General features: G+C 52.3%; 1 protein-coding gene across 4 annotated transcripts in view; it reads right to left on the reverse strand.

The window, feature by feature from the left end:
- Window positions 1-10,122, reverse strand: part of ZAN (zonadhesin) — a 33,190-nt gene extending 23,068 nt beyond the window's left edge. Inside the window, exons 1-12 of one of the 4 annotated variants that reach the window (XM_049699780.1) lie at window positions 9,970-10,122; window positions 9,412-9,464; window positions 8,369-8,928; window positions 8,105-8,192; window positions 6,566-6,718; window positions 4,502-4,666; window positions 4,073-4,164; window positions 3,809-3,887; window positions 3,571-3,717; window positions 2,767-3,038; window positions 2,373-2,457; window positions 473-1,900 (exon numbers count right to left, since the gene is read on the reverse strand). In XM_049699780.1, the coding sequence (XP_049555737.1) occupies window positions 473-1,900; window positions 2,373-2,457; window positions 2,767-3,038; window positions 3,571-3,717; window positions 3,809-3,887; window positions 4,073-4,164; window positions 4,502-4,666; window positions 6,566-6,718; window positions 8,105-8,192; window positions 8,369-8,623 (2,764 nt within the window). In that variant the 5' untranslated portion in view covers window positions 8,624-8,928; window positions 9,412-9,464; window positions 9,970-10,122. Of the gene's footprint in view, window positions 1-472; window positions 1,901-2,372; window positions 2,458-2,766; window positions 3,039-3,570; window positions 3,718-3,808; window positions 3,888-4,072; window positions 4,165-4,501; window positions 4,667-6,565; window positions 6,719-8,104; window positions 8,193-8,368; window positions 8,929-9,411; window positions 9,560-9,969 lie in introns of those variants that run through there. The other 3 variants (XM_033426414.2, XM_049699779.1, XM_049699781.1) reach the window with 3 other exon arrangements.
- Window positions 10,123-13,325: the final 3,203 nt, after the last annotated feature.

A 13,325-nucleotide genomic window follows, 5' to 3' on the forward strand; every position in this document is an offset into this window, starting at 1 on the left:
CCTCGGTATGAAATGTACCGAACAGACAGAACGCAGATTCGTGGTTGCCAGGGGCTGGGGGGCGGGGGGAATGGGAGTGACCGCTAACGGGTACGGGCTTTCTTTATGGGGTGATGCAAATGTCCTGACATGGAAAAGTGAGGATGGCTGCACAGTCTTGTGGATATGCTAAAACCACCAAATCATACACTTTGAAAGGATGAATTTTTACAGCAGTGAATTATATCTCAATTTAAAAAAAAAGCAATAGTAAGTCTAGTGCTTGGTTCCCAACAACTCCCGCTCCCCCATGCCCACCCCACCGCGGCCCTCTCACTCAGGGTCGTCCTCATCATCCTTTCTAAAGTCATCGTGTCTGGTTCCCCTCTCCTCTGAGACTGCAGTTTTCTACTGGAAGCGTCCGTTTCCCCAGCCCTCTCCCCTCATCACTGTCTCTGACTTTCAGCTCTTTGTCCAATGCTCCACCACAAACCTGGAGTAGGTCTTGGGGTTGCAGTGGTGGCCGGGGTCACGGTGGTCATGGAGGTACTTGGCATCACGAAAACTGTTGGCCAGGTGGGTACAAGAGTTGGGCTGGGCTGGGGTGTCGTGGGAACTGTGGGCCTTTCAGTGGGGACTGTGGGTTTTTCCGTGGGGATGGTGGTCCTTTTGGTGGGAACTGTGGGCCTTTCAGTGGGGACTGTGGGTTTTTCTGTGGGGATGGTGGTCTTTTTAGTGGGGATGGTGGTCCTTTCGGTGGGGACCGTGGGTTTTTCTGTGGGGATGGTGGTCTTTTTAGTGGGGATGGTGGTCCTTTCGGTGGGGACCGTGGGTTTTTCTGTGGGGATGGTGGTCTTTTTAGTGGGGATGGTGGTCCTTTCGGTGGGGACCGTGGGTTTTTCTGTGGGGATGGTGGTCTTTTTAGTGGGGAAGGTGGTGCTTTCGGTGGGGACCGTGGGTTTTTCTGTGGGGATGGTGGTCTTTTTAGTGGGGATGGTGGTCCTTTCGGTGGGGACCGTGGGTTTTTCTGTGGGGATGGTGGTCTTTTTAGTGGGGAAGGTGGTGCTTTCGGTGGGGACCGTGGGTTTTTCTGTGGGGATGGTGGTCTTTTTAGTGGGGAAGGTGGTGCTTTCGGTGGGGACCGTGGGTTTTTCTGTGGGGATGGTGGTCTTTTTAGTGGGGATGGTGGTCCTTTCTGTGGGGACCGTGGGTTTTTCTGTGGGGATGGTGGTCTTTTTAGTGGGGATGGTGGTCCTTTCGGTGGGGACCGTGGGTTTTTCTGTGGGGATGGTGGTCTTTTTAGTGGGGAAGGTGGTGCTTTCGGTGGGGACCGTGGGTTTTTCTGTGGGGATGGTGGTCTTTTTAGTGGGGAAGGTGGTCCTTTCGGTGGGGACCGTGGGTTTTTCTGTGGGGATGGTGGTCTTTTTAGTGGGGAAGGTGGTCCTTTCGGTGGGGACCGTGGGTTTTTCTGTGGGGATGGTGGTCTTTTTAGTGGGGATGGTGGTCCTTTCGGTGGGGACCGTGGGTTTTTCTGTGGGGATGGTGGTCTTTTTAGTGGGGAAGGTGGTGCTTTCGGTGGGGACCGTGGGTTTTTCTGTGGGGATGGTGGTCTTTTTAGTGGGGAATGTGGTCCTTTCGGTGGGGACCGTGGGTTTTTCTGTGGGGATGGTGGTCTTTTTAGTGGGGAAGGTGGTCCTTTCGGTGGGGACCGTGGGTTTTTCTGTGGGGATGGTGGTCTTTTTAGTGGGGAAGGTGGTCCTTTCGGTGGGGGCCACAGGTTTCCCTGTGGGGATGGTGAATATTTCAGTGGGGACGGTGGGTGTTTCCTCAGGGGCCACAAGTTTCTCTGTGCAGACAGGGGTTTCAGGAGGGCCAGTGCAGGTAACGGCAGGTTTGGAAGGAGGCGCTACTGAGGCAGGTCCTGCAAAGAAAATAAATCCCTGGAGTTTAGTCAGAATCGTACCACCCCGCCCTTGACTCACATCTAATTGGAATGGGTGCGCTCAAAGCAGTAACTCATTCACACCTCTGCTTCTCCCTCCCGCCCCAGCCTCCACTCGGGTAACACTGACCAACACCATTCCTAACATATGTCCGATCTTGCGCCGGGCACAGGAAACAAATAACAAATAGGATATCAGCCTTCCCTTCGGGATCACCATTCACTAGGTGAGGGGTCTGACCACAGAAGTCCACGGCGTCAAAGTTCCACTCACTCAAGCAAGCATTCTGATGGGCTGGGAAGGTACGGGTGGGCAGAATATAGGAAGCAAAGCTGCGTGAGGACTCGACACAAAAGAGGACTTGCATTTTAAGCAGCTCACGCAGAGAAGCCCAAGAGATGGTCATCCTGGAGCATGGCCCCCTTTCCGGGACCTGGGGTTTTGTCTTACCTTGACAGGTCCCGTGACTGATCGAGATGAAACCCAGAGCAACAATGAAGGCGGTGCTGGTGCCCCTCTCGGCCTCAAACATCAGCTGAAGGTACGAGGGAGAAAGAAGCAACAGAGAGATGGAAGCGAAGCCCCGTCAACTCAGCGACTCTCCGGGCAGAGGGCGTGTCCTCTGCTAAGATGTCGCCTTGTTCTGGCCTCAACAGTGCAACGGGGGCCCGGGCCCCTTCCAGCAGCCAGAGAGCCTCACAGGGAACACAGAGCACCCTCTGCTCTGCTGTTTTTCCAGTGTCCCATCCTCTCAGCCCTGGTTGTGCTCCCTGATCCCAGGCGTTATGTCCCCCTCACCTGGCCTCACAGTGACACTTAAAGAGCGACTCTCTCTGTCTCTCACCTGCATGGGCTGTTGATGTCCCGAAGGGACGGTGATGGAGACGTTCAGCCAGTCAGCGCTTTGAGACCCAACTCGTTCCCAGAGAGGAGTTGGGGAGCTGTCCGCAGGGCTCCCCAGCAGAAGCCTGAGCTTTGTGCCATTCCCGAGGCCATACATGTGGTAGGTAAACTCCACACAGATCGCACCCGGGGCACAGAAGGTCCGGCTCGTCAGTCTGAAAGACTGGCCTGCCTGGGAGAACTTGTCGGCCTCAAGGTAGACAAAGTGACCCTCTGGGCAAAAGAAGGGAACAGGCAAGGTGAGAAACCTGCAGAGGACAAGTCTGGTGCTTTCTTGAGCGACATCTTGCTTTCCAAATGGGGATCTGATGCAAACACCCAAACTCCCCACATTGCAGTGGGGTGTTGTTTGTTTGTTTTGTTTTTTTCTCTGCTCATTTTAGACTTCTAACTAAGAAGCCGGGATCAGAAAGAAAGGGAAAACCAAGCCAGCAACCCAGATTCCTTTGTTGGCTGCACCAGTCAATGTCTTGACTGAAAATGACCCAGTGGATTTTGAGGCCTTGGGCTCAATGAAGCACTATACCTGGATCTTCTGGGGGTTTCAAGTGACCCCAGAACCACGAGAATCCTCAGCTCACTCTACCTCTGTGGCCTCCACAGCTCTGGCCCCATGGCGGCTTCCCAGGAAACATCCGCTGGCTGACCCTCACCGCCTACACCTTGCGTCAATCATACCAGTCCACCCCCTCGCTGGGAGCAGATTCAGTAACTCGTTGGCTTGAGGGGTCCTCCATCTCCTCACCTCCATTAAGGGAGGCTCCCGAGGGGCCTGTACCCTGGATGAGCGTGTTTTTACTTCCCTGGGTCCAGTGTCCGCCATCCTGTAATGCCTGGACCCAGTCACAGAAGGGATGGGCCTCATCTTCAAAGTCACACTGAGGAAAGCTCTCTGGGGGATCAAAATGGGAGATGGGAGAAATCTGGGCCATGCTCTCTATTCCTCCCCCATCCCCAACCCCCATTCTCAGAGCTGCTCTCACCCCCGCAGGGAGCAATGCTGATTGCATCCACCGCCACCACTGGCTCTGGGATCTCTCCAAACACGCCCACCATGGTGAACTGAAGAGAGAGGGAGAAGGGGCCGGGAGTGAGCAAACAGCCCAAATGTTCAGCCCCCTCCATTTGATTTTACTCTCTTCAGGGACCCAGGCACCCGGCTTCCAGGGCCCAGATCTTCAGTCCTTGTCAATAACAGGTGCGCCTCCCACGTCCAAGGAGACCTGACACCTCCTGCTCCTCTGTACCTGAATCTGTCCCTGGCCTGTGTAATTGACAGAAACGGGCTGCCAGTTGGGTCCGGGTTGTCCTGAAAAGAGTGTGTGTTTCCGGCGGCTGCCTACAATGGAAGGAACCCAAGAGAGCCGTGAGATGACTGGGGGCTGGAAAATGACTTCAAACCTATACTCAGAAGGATGAGTAGCAGAGGGACCACTTGGAGTGGATTCCCCTCCCCGATGTGCAAGCACGTCCTTCTCTCTCTCACTCTCCTGGCGTTTTTATCTATTTTTCCAGAACCCTGTGCCTTCCGCTCCCAAATTCCACTCCACAGAATCATCTTGCAAGTATCCCAGGTTTCCCCAGACCCCAAGAGATGCCCCCACGTTTCCTCGTCAACCCAACCCTGGGAGAAGAGCCTCAGGACAGTGTAAATGCCATGACGTTGTCACTCTCACCCAAGTCAGAAGCATAGACCGTGAGGGCTGCGCCAGGAGACTGGCCACGTAGGGTGTAGTGAAAGGACAGGCTCAGGCAGCCGAAGGACTGGAGCACAGGGCTCAGGAGGGCAGAGCTCTGCCTCGGTTTTGCATTCTTGGGGTCCAGGAGCATGTAGAAGCCGCCTGGGAAGGAAAAGGCCAGTAAAGTGGGGGATGGCACAGGGATAGGGGCTGCGAGGGCAGGGAGCCTGGCCCTGGGGAGCCCTAACAGTTGCCTAGGATCAGCCGGCGCTGAGATGGGCCTAAACCCATCACACGACTGGCTGAGGCCTCGGTTCCTTCCAGAAGTGCTTGGCAGGGGAGGACGCGGGCGCCGCCCAAGAAACGCGGCATCCTCTCAGAAGCAGCCAGAATCCTGTCCTTTGGATTCAGACTTTTGAGGTCCCCCCACAGTCACATCCTCTTCCTTTTCTTAACCCACAGGACATAGCTGATTCACGCCAAGTGGTGAGAGTCCCGATCTGATGCTGACCGGCAGGGATCTCCTGCCCCCTGCCGCCAGCTCACGCAGCCAATCAGCCTGGACCTCGCTCCGTGACGCAACTGGTAGCCGTGGGAAGGAGGGGGGAATTAAGGAGGCCTCCGACCGCGCGCACGCACGTGCCGGACGCCCCACGGGGTTCTGCCTGGAGAGTGAAACCTGGAAAGGTGTCCTTCTGAAAGGGAGAGAAGACGGCTGAAGAGGAGGGAGTGGGCAGAAGTGCGAGAGAAAAGAAAGGAGCCAACAGGGAAGAAGGAGGGAAAGAGTAAAATGGTGAAAGAACGCAACAAGTGTCCATACTGGGACGTCTGAGAAATGGAAAAGGAGATGCGGGAGAGAAAGAGGAAAGATGGAAGAACGTAAGGAAGGGAGCAAGGTGGAAAAAGGAAGAGAGAGAAAATGGAAACAAACAAACAAACAAACAAACCCAACGACGTTTACTGAAACTGCTGGGCACGGGATTTGGTGCTAAATCTAAGGGGGATGCAGAGATGGGCTGGCCCTGCCCTGTTCTCCAGGGGCTTAGAATGAACGTGGGCTGGGGTTTTCACCAGGTCTTTCTAGAAAGCAAACCTCAGGCAGCAGGAAAGATCAGAGGAAGGAGAGCAAGGATTTGGGGGTAGGGAAGGATGGAGAAGAATGGCCTCTGTCCTTGCCCCATCCCTTCAGTGGATTCTCATACAAAAAAACCCAGGTGATCCTTTTAAACATAAGTAGATAAGGTCACTCCTCTGCTCCAAATCCTGCAAAGGCTCCCCATCCACATAGAATAAAAGCCACAATCAGTCCTGACAATGGTCTGCCCCTCCTAGGACCCGTCTGAGCTCATTCTCTCCATCCCAGCCACGAGGCTCCTTGCTGCACTTCAACACCCACCCCCCAAGCCACTGCTACCTCAGGGTCTTTGCATGGCTGGCCCCTCTGCTTAGAATGTTCTTCCCCTCGATAATTTCGTGCCTCACTCCCTCACCTCCTAAAAGTTTGTGCTCAAATGTGACCTGTCTGAGATCTACTCTGACCACCCTATTTAAAACTTACAACCCACCTACCCTGCTCTCCCGATCCCCTTACTTTGTTCAACTTTTTTTTTTTTTCTGATAGCGCTGGTCATCTTAAAGCTTATATAATTTACTTCTTTATTGTTTCAGGAACTGTCTCCTCCTTGTCCCCCACCATCCTCTGTCTGTTTTGTAAGCTGATGCATCTCAACGGCCTGGGACTTGGCATATTGTAGGTGCTCAATAAATATTTGTTGGATGAATGAAGAAGGAAGGGTGTCAGGGAAAAGAGGTGAGGAGTCGGCTGTGTTGGGTCTACCGGCTGTAGGGCTTTTGGGGTGGCAGTGGGGGAAGCTGGCTGGGTGCTTAAATCTGTTTTCTGTCCTGTAACTTAAGCTGATGGAGGTCTGAGCTCGCTGACTTTCGCCCCAGGCCATCCCAAGAGAGTTATTGTAGGGTGGTCAGGCAAGCATCGTAAACTCCCGCAAAGGTCACTAGAAGCTCAGAACGTCAAAGGACGGAAGAAGCATGGCCATTACTCACTACCAGGGCTAGAGAAGTCATCCTCAGGCCCCACGTTCGGCACCCCTGTTGACCCCTTCTTCTGGACCCACTTGGCCCCAGAGGCCGTCGGGATCCAGCTCCAGCCACAGAGATCATTTGGAGTGTCAAAACTGCACGTTTGCGTCTTGCAGACTGAGGGAAAAGGAAAGAGGAAGGATTTAGCTTTTTCTAAGGGGAGGCAGCTCAGAAAAGTATGCCTCAAACACAACATTGTTAATCAACTATACTCCAATATAAGATAAAAATTTTTTTTTTTTTTTTTTTTTTTATTTATTTAGTTGTTTTTATTGAAGTATGGTTGATTTACAATGTTGTGTTAGTTTCAGCTGTACAGCAAAGCGATTCAGTTATATACATATATATATTATTTTTCATATTCTTTTTCATTATGGTTTATGACAGGATATTGAATATAGTTTCCTGTGCTATACAGTAGGGCCTCGTTGTTTATTTTATAGATAGTAGTGTGTATCTGCTAATCCCAAACTACTAATTTATCCCTCCCCGCTCTTCCCCTTTGGTAACCAGAAGTTTGTTTTCTATGTCTGTGAGCCTGTTTCTGTTTTGTAAATAAGTTCATTTGTGTCATATTTTAGATTCCACATATAAGTGACATCATATGATATTTGTCTTTCTCTGTCTGGCTCACTTCACTTAGTATGATAATCTCTAGGTCCATCCACGTTGCTGTAAATGGCATTCTTTTTTTTTTTTTTTTTTTTTTAACATCTTTATTGGGGTATAATTGCTTTACAATGGTGTGTTAGTTTCTGCTTTATAACAAAGTGAATCAGTCATATATAAACATATGTTCCCATATGTCTTCCCAAAAATTTTTAAAAAAAGAAAAGTATGCCTCAGTCTGGAGTCAGAACTCTTGAGTCTCAGCCTGGGTCCTAATGTGAGCCACGGCCGGCTTGCAAGCCAGATATGGACTTGCTCCCCTGTGGCTGTGTTCCTGGCACGGATTACTTAGGCTGCCCAAACCTCAGTTTCCCCATCGATAAGCTGGGAACAACAGCACTTGCCTGTTGTAAGTTACACCCCGTGTGGGAGCATGTGGCACAGTTCCTGTGCTCAGTAAGTGTTGGCTCCTTGCATGCAACTTCTGGAATGTCCCTTCCCTTGAATTCGCTCCCCTCAAATCTCTAACATCAGCCTAGAGTGCTAATTCTGGATAGATCTGGGGTAACAGCCAGGTTGACCAAATGTCCAGGTTTGCCAGAGACTGAGGGGTTTCCTGAGATGCAGCACTTCCGTGCTAAAAGAGGCACCACCCAGGGCAAATCAGAATGGTCACTGGTCACTCTAGGACAGGTGTCACCACAATTCTGGGTTCCAGAAGAACGTCTCTTTAGATGTGGCTGCTTCAGGGGTCAAAGGTGTGGGGTGTGGAAGTAAAGGGAAGCAAGTCGCCCCAGCTCTGGAAGAAACCAGGGTCTCGGTCCCTGAGCTACTCCTGCCACCTGGGCAGATGCATAGGCGTGGGGGGAAAGAGGAGGAGGGACGGGGGCTCACCCCGACTGCAGGAGCCCCGACGGATAGAGATGGCATCCAGAGCGATGTCCAGATAAACCGTGCTGCCCCTGACTCCTTCAAATGTCAGCTGCGGGAGGGAGGGGGGATCACCCACGCTGTGAGCCCCTTTGCCTCGGGCTCCCACTTTCCTGCCTGAATTCAGGTGGCCCAGCCCCCGTGCCCCTCCTTGTCCCAGCCCAGCCCCTCCTGGACCCCCCACAGCCAGAGTCCCACTGGGACCCCAGGTCGTGTCTTCGGCCTCACCCGACTGGGCAGGATGCGCCCGATGGGCACCGTGACGGCGGTGGGTATCCAGGAGGGGCTCTGGGTGTTCCTGTGTTTCCAGAGCACGTTGGGGCGCTTGCCCTTGGGGTCCGTGGTCAACAGCAGCTTGAGCTGGGCGCCCCACGACGGCCCGAACATGTAGTAGGCGAAGCGCACGCAGAGGAGGCCTTGCTCCCATACGGGGGGGCTGCGCAGGCGCGCCACCCCGCCCGGGCGGAAGGTGTTGGAGTCCATGTGCAGGTAGTAGCCCTCTGGGGGAGGCAGAGCCAGGGATGGTGAGGCCCTGCCGCCCCCCTTCCCAGAGCCCGGGTATCACTTCCGGCCGCCTCCCTGCACCCAGATCCACCAGTGTCCACCTCCCAGATGCCTCCCTAAACCTTCGGCTTCCTCACTTCCATTGGGGTACCCTCCGGCGGGCGCGGTGCTGCTGGTGGGGGAGGGCTCACTGGCCCGAGTCCAGGCCCCGTCATCTTTAGACACTTGGCTCCAATCACAGAGGGGTTTGGAGTCATCCTCAAAATCACACTGGGTGAGAACGGCTGGGAAGAAAGGGCCACTGTGAGGCCAGGAGAGGGGAGAGGGGAGGGGGTCGGCTGCAGAGCCAGTGGGGCTGGGGGGGGGGGTAGGAGGTGGGGGGAGGGAAGCAGAAAAGGGTTGCAAGGTGGCCACTAAGATTTAGGGTCCAGAGCAGAGATTTGGGAAAGGGAAGCTGAGAAATAAGTCTTCTCTTAGGAGAAATTCAGGGCTGGGGTCAGTGAGGGGCAGAATGACTAGGTCAGGGGTTGCAAACGGAGGTCGCAGTCAGGCAGGCTTGTCTGGGAAGCATACATTTGTTGTTGTTCATTTGAATGTGGATGTTTCAGGCAGGACTTGTACTCTACTCCTCCCCGGTTCCCTCCCCGCTCCATCCTCTGAGGGCTGCCCTTCACACATTTATTACATATTTATGTCATCACCCTGCCTGAGGGCACCTGGGGTGGCCACCCCTGGGAGGGACTGAGCAGCCCCGGCTTCCAACTCACAGTTTTCCCTCGAGCTGCTAGAGACGGGCTTCCAGTCCAGAGGCTTCTCTTTCCTTGGCATTGATATGGAGACAGAGAGAAAAAAAATAAATGTGATCCTCATCGTTACCAAGAACTGTTAAGCCTCCAGGACTGTGAGCTTTCTGGAGGATTGTTCCTTTCTTTTTATCCATATTGTATCAACGTGTATGCAGTGACATGTATTTACTTGAAGGTTTTCAAATAGGTCACTCACAGCCTTCTCACCTTAAGCTGTCATCTGTCTCCTAGATAGCATCTCCCCTCCAAGTTCCTCACATCCCCACTGGTCCCTCCACCCCTCTATGTCCTGGATGTCACGCGGGGTTCTCTCGCATGAGTAAGAACCAGTTTCTTTGTACGGGAATTCTCACGCAGCGCCTAAGCGTTTGGCCCTGAGCAATCTCCTTCCTTCAGGTCGAGCTCTTCCTGTGCTATAGCCCAAGTTTTCCCCACAGAGTAGGGACTGTATGGGTCCCATGTTGCCAGGTAGGTGTCAGGGATGGTATTGCCCCAACTGAACACACAGCTGAGCAACACCTTAGAAATTCCACAGAGAAGCCGGCTGCCCTTTTCCAGGTGGTGTGGGCCACGTAGAACAGCCCTTTGTTTTAGTAGTTCAAGTCCTGCTCGTTCAAATCCCCTCAAACAAGCTCCAGGACACCAAGCCACCCATCATTTCTTGCTGCTTCCTACTTGCTGTCTGTCTGTCGCTGGGTCTGCTCTGGGTGTTGTCCTTTTTCTGAGGGCCCGACCTCTCTCTCCTCCCCTGCCATGCTCAGACCTGTCTCCCCGGCTCTGCACCTCCTTCCTCTCTCCTCGCCCTTCAGCTCTGTCCTGCTCGCACTGAGCTGCTCACGCATCTCAGGTCCAGGCTTGTGGGCTGCGGGGCTCCACCCACTCCTGTTCAGCATCCTTCTCACACCCATCACTCCCGCCTTCCTTACCAGGGCCGTGCCCTTCATCGCTAGCCCACTTGCCCCTTCCAGCTTCGCCCCTCGCTCTTCCTCAGAGCCACCCCCAGCTGCCCCCTGAGCCCAGCTTACCGGGCAGGGGTAGGCATGAGGCCCTGGCCCCAGGCAGCCCCCAGCAGCAGCAGCAGAGTCCAGACTGGAGGAGCCATGCGGGACCTCAGAAGCAGCTCTCAGGGGAGAGGAGAAAGGCGGAGTGAGGGGCCCAGGCCACCTTATTCACCCCCACCCCTCCTCGCTTGGCACCCTCCTGAGGATGCCATGAACACTGGACAGAGAACACAAGAAAGCTCTGGGAAATGAAAACTGTGAGCGCTGAAATTTAAAAGCCAGTAGAAGAGTTATACATTGAAATCAAGAGAAATCAAAACGAGAGCAAGAGAGAAGGAAAGAAAGAAAGAAAGGAGAGACTTGGAGGGTTGGTCCAGGAAGCCTAACATTCAACCAGAAGGGTTCAAAAAAGAAAGAACAAAGGAAAAGAAATTACTTAAGAAAAACCACAGAAGAAGATTTCCCGGAACAGATGTAGGAGCCTCTTGATTAAAAGGGGTCTGGTACGATGAATGCAGAGAGACCCATGAAAGGCACGTCATGAAATTTCAGAACATCAGGGCTGAAGAGAAGATCCTAAACACTTTCAGACAGAAGAAAGCAGGTCACGTACTAAGGATCAGGAATCAGCGTGACACGGGACTTTTCACTAGCAACCACGGATTCTATGAGGCAGTGGAACATTGTCTGCAGAATTCCAACAGAAAACCATTTCAAACCTAAAGTGCTATAGCTAGCAACAGTATCCAAGGTGACGGAAAGATGGAGTAAAGTGAGGACTGAAAATGCTTCTTGGCAAAGAATTGAAAAAGACAAGTCACAGAGGAAGAGCTACAAGCAGCCAGTATACGTTGGAAAAGATGTTCTGCTTCTGGGACTTCCCTGGTGGTGCAGTGGTTAAGACTCCATGCTCCCAATGCAGGGGGCCCGGGTTTGATCCCTGGTCAGGGAACTAGATCCCACATGAGTGCCACAACTAAGAGTTTGCATGCCACAACTAAGGAGCAGGTGAGCCACAATTAAGGAGCCCACATACGGCAACTAAGGAGCCAGCAAGCCACAAGTAAGACCTGACACAACCAAATAAAAATAAATAAATAAATATGAAATAAAAAATTTTTTAAATGTTCTGCTTCTGTTATAAGAAGGGAAATGCTAATCAAAACTACAACTTTCATGTTGACAACAATTTAAAAGATTGAAGCATTGAGTGTTGGCCAGAATGCAGGTAGACACACTAAAATACATTGATGCTAAGACTGCATGTTGGTGAAAACGTCTTAGAAGATAATTTGACAATGACCGTTTAACTTTCAGATGTGCTTATCTTTGACCCAGCGATACCTTTGTAGGAATCTTCCCACATAAATACGTGCGTATTTTCACAAAGATGTACATACCTTAAAGACGTTAATTGCAGCATCATTTACAATAGGAAAAGAAATCGAGGTTACCTAAATGTTTGCCAGGAGTTGTGTGTTTGGATCGTATTCAAGGAATATTATTTATACAAAGGAATATTATACAGGTATTAAAAAGAATGGCACTCCTCAAAAAATTGACAGTAGAATTACCATATTGCCCAGCAATTCCACTTCTGGGTATATGCCCAAAAGAATTGAAAGCAGGGACTTGAACAGATACTTGTACACCTATGTTTATAGTGGCGTTACCAAAATAGCCGAAAGGTGACAGCAACCCAAGGGCCCATAGACAGATGAGTTTTTTTTTTTACTGAGATATAGTTGATTTACAATGTTGTGTTAATTTCATATGCACGTGTTTTGAGTAGAGGTGTAGAGATGGAAGTAGGACACACAGACAGCTGTTCATGGTGGCTCCCTCCGGGAGGGGGTGGCCGGGCTCTCCATGCATTCTGCATACTTATGCGCACGACAAGGATGTTTCCAGGCCTTCCTGTGTAACGGGTGTGGTTCATTATAGGGACCTTAGTGAAAGTCATTTGAGGAGCCTGGTTGGGAGGAAATCAGACTGGAGGGTTCAAGGAGGGAGCGGAAGTTGAAGAAGGAATCCCACCAGGAGGGGACAGCGTTTTGGGGCTGTTTGGCCATCTAGAGGGGACTCGGAGGGCAGGTGCTGAAGTTAGGACGAGGTAAGGTCTTTTCAAAATAAGAGAAATTTGAGCCTGTATAAATACTCATGGGAAGGTGGGTGGGAAGAGTTCAGAACGAAAACAGCAGGAGGGGCAAAAGCCAGCTCTGTGATGGGGGGCGGTGGGGGGATGCACCATGCCGGTGCACATCTAGCGGCTTCCGTTTTATCTGTGAAGTGGCAGGTGAATGGAGAAGGTTCTGCTGGCAAGAAGGTCACAGGAGCGCCCCTCCCAGGCAAGCTCCCTGGTGGTGCTGCCCACAGCCAGCAAGTCCCTACCTCCCAGCCCTGCCAATGCTAGCCCTCCCTCCGCCGCCCACCCCTTCCCACCTTCTGCCAGGCTCGACAGCTGTATCAATGTGCATTCCTGGGGCTGGACAGATAAGTGCTTTGCTACGGAGCGGAGCGTGGAAAAGGAATCCGTGACTCAGGTCACTGATGACAGGAAGGGAAGGGAGCTGGTTGGGGAAGGCTTTTGGCAAGAGGTGACACCTGAGGGGCTTTCTGAAGTATCAAGAGGGACTTCCATGGCGGTCCAGCGGTTAGACGCTGAGCTTCCGCTGCAGGGGGCGCAGGTTCGATCCCTGGTCGGGGAACTAAGATCCCCCATGCCACGCGGTGTGGCCAAAAAAAAAATACCAAGAGATGGTAACTAGGCAAAGAAGTTGGGAAGGCACATTCCAGGAAGAGGGAATGTTCAAGCTTAGAGGGAGCATGACACTTGGAGGATAGCTGAGCGTGTGTGTGTGTGTGTGTGTGTGT

This window comes from Orcinus orca, chromosome 16, assembly GCF_937001465.1.
Source record: "Orcinus orca chromosome 16, mOrcOrc1.1, whole genome shotgun sequence".
NCBI classification, from domain to species: Eukaryota; Metazoa; Chordata; class Mammalia; order Artiodactyla; family Delphinidae; genus Orcinus; species Orcinus orca.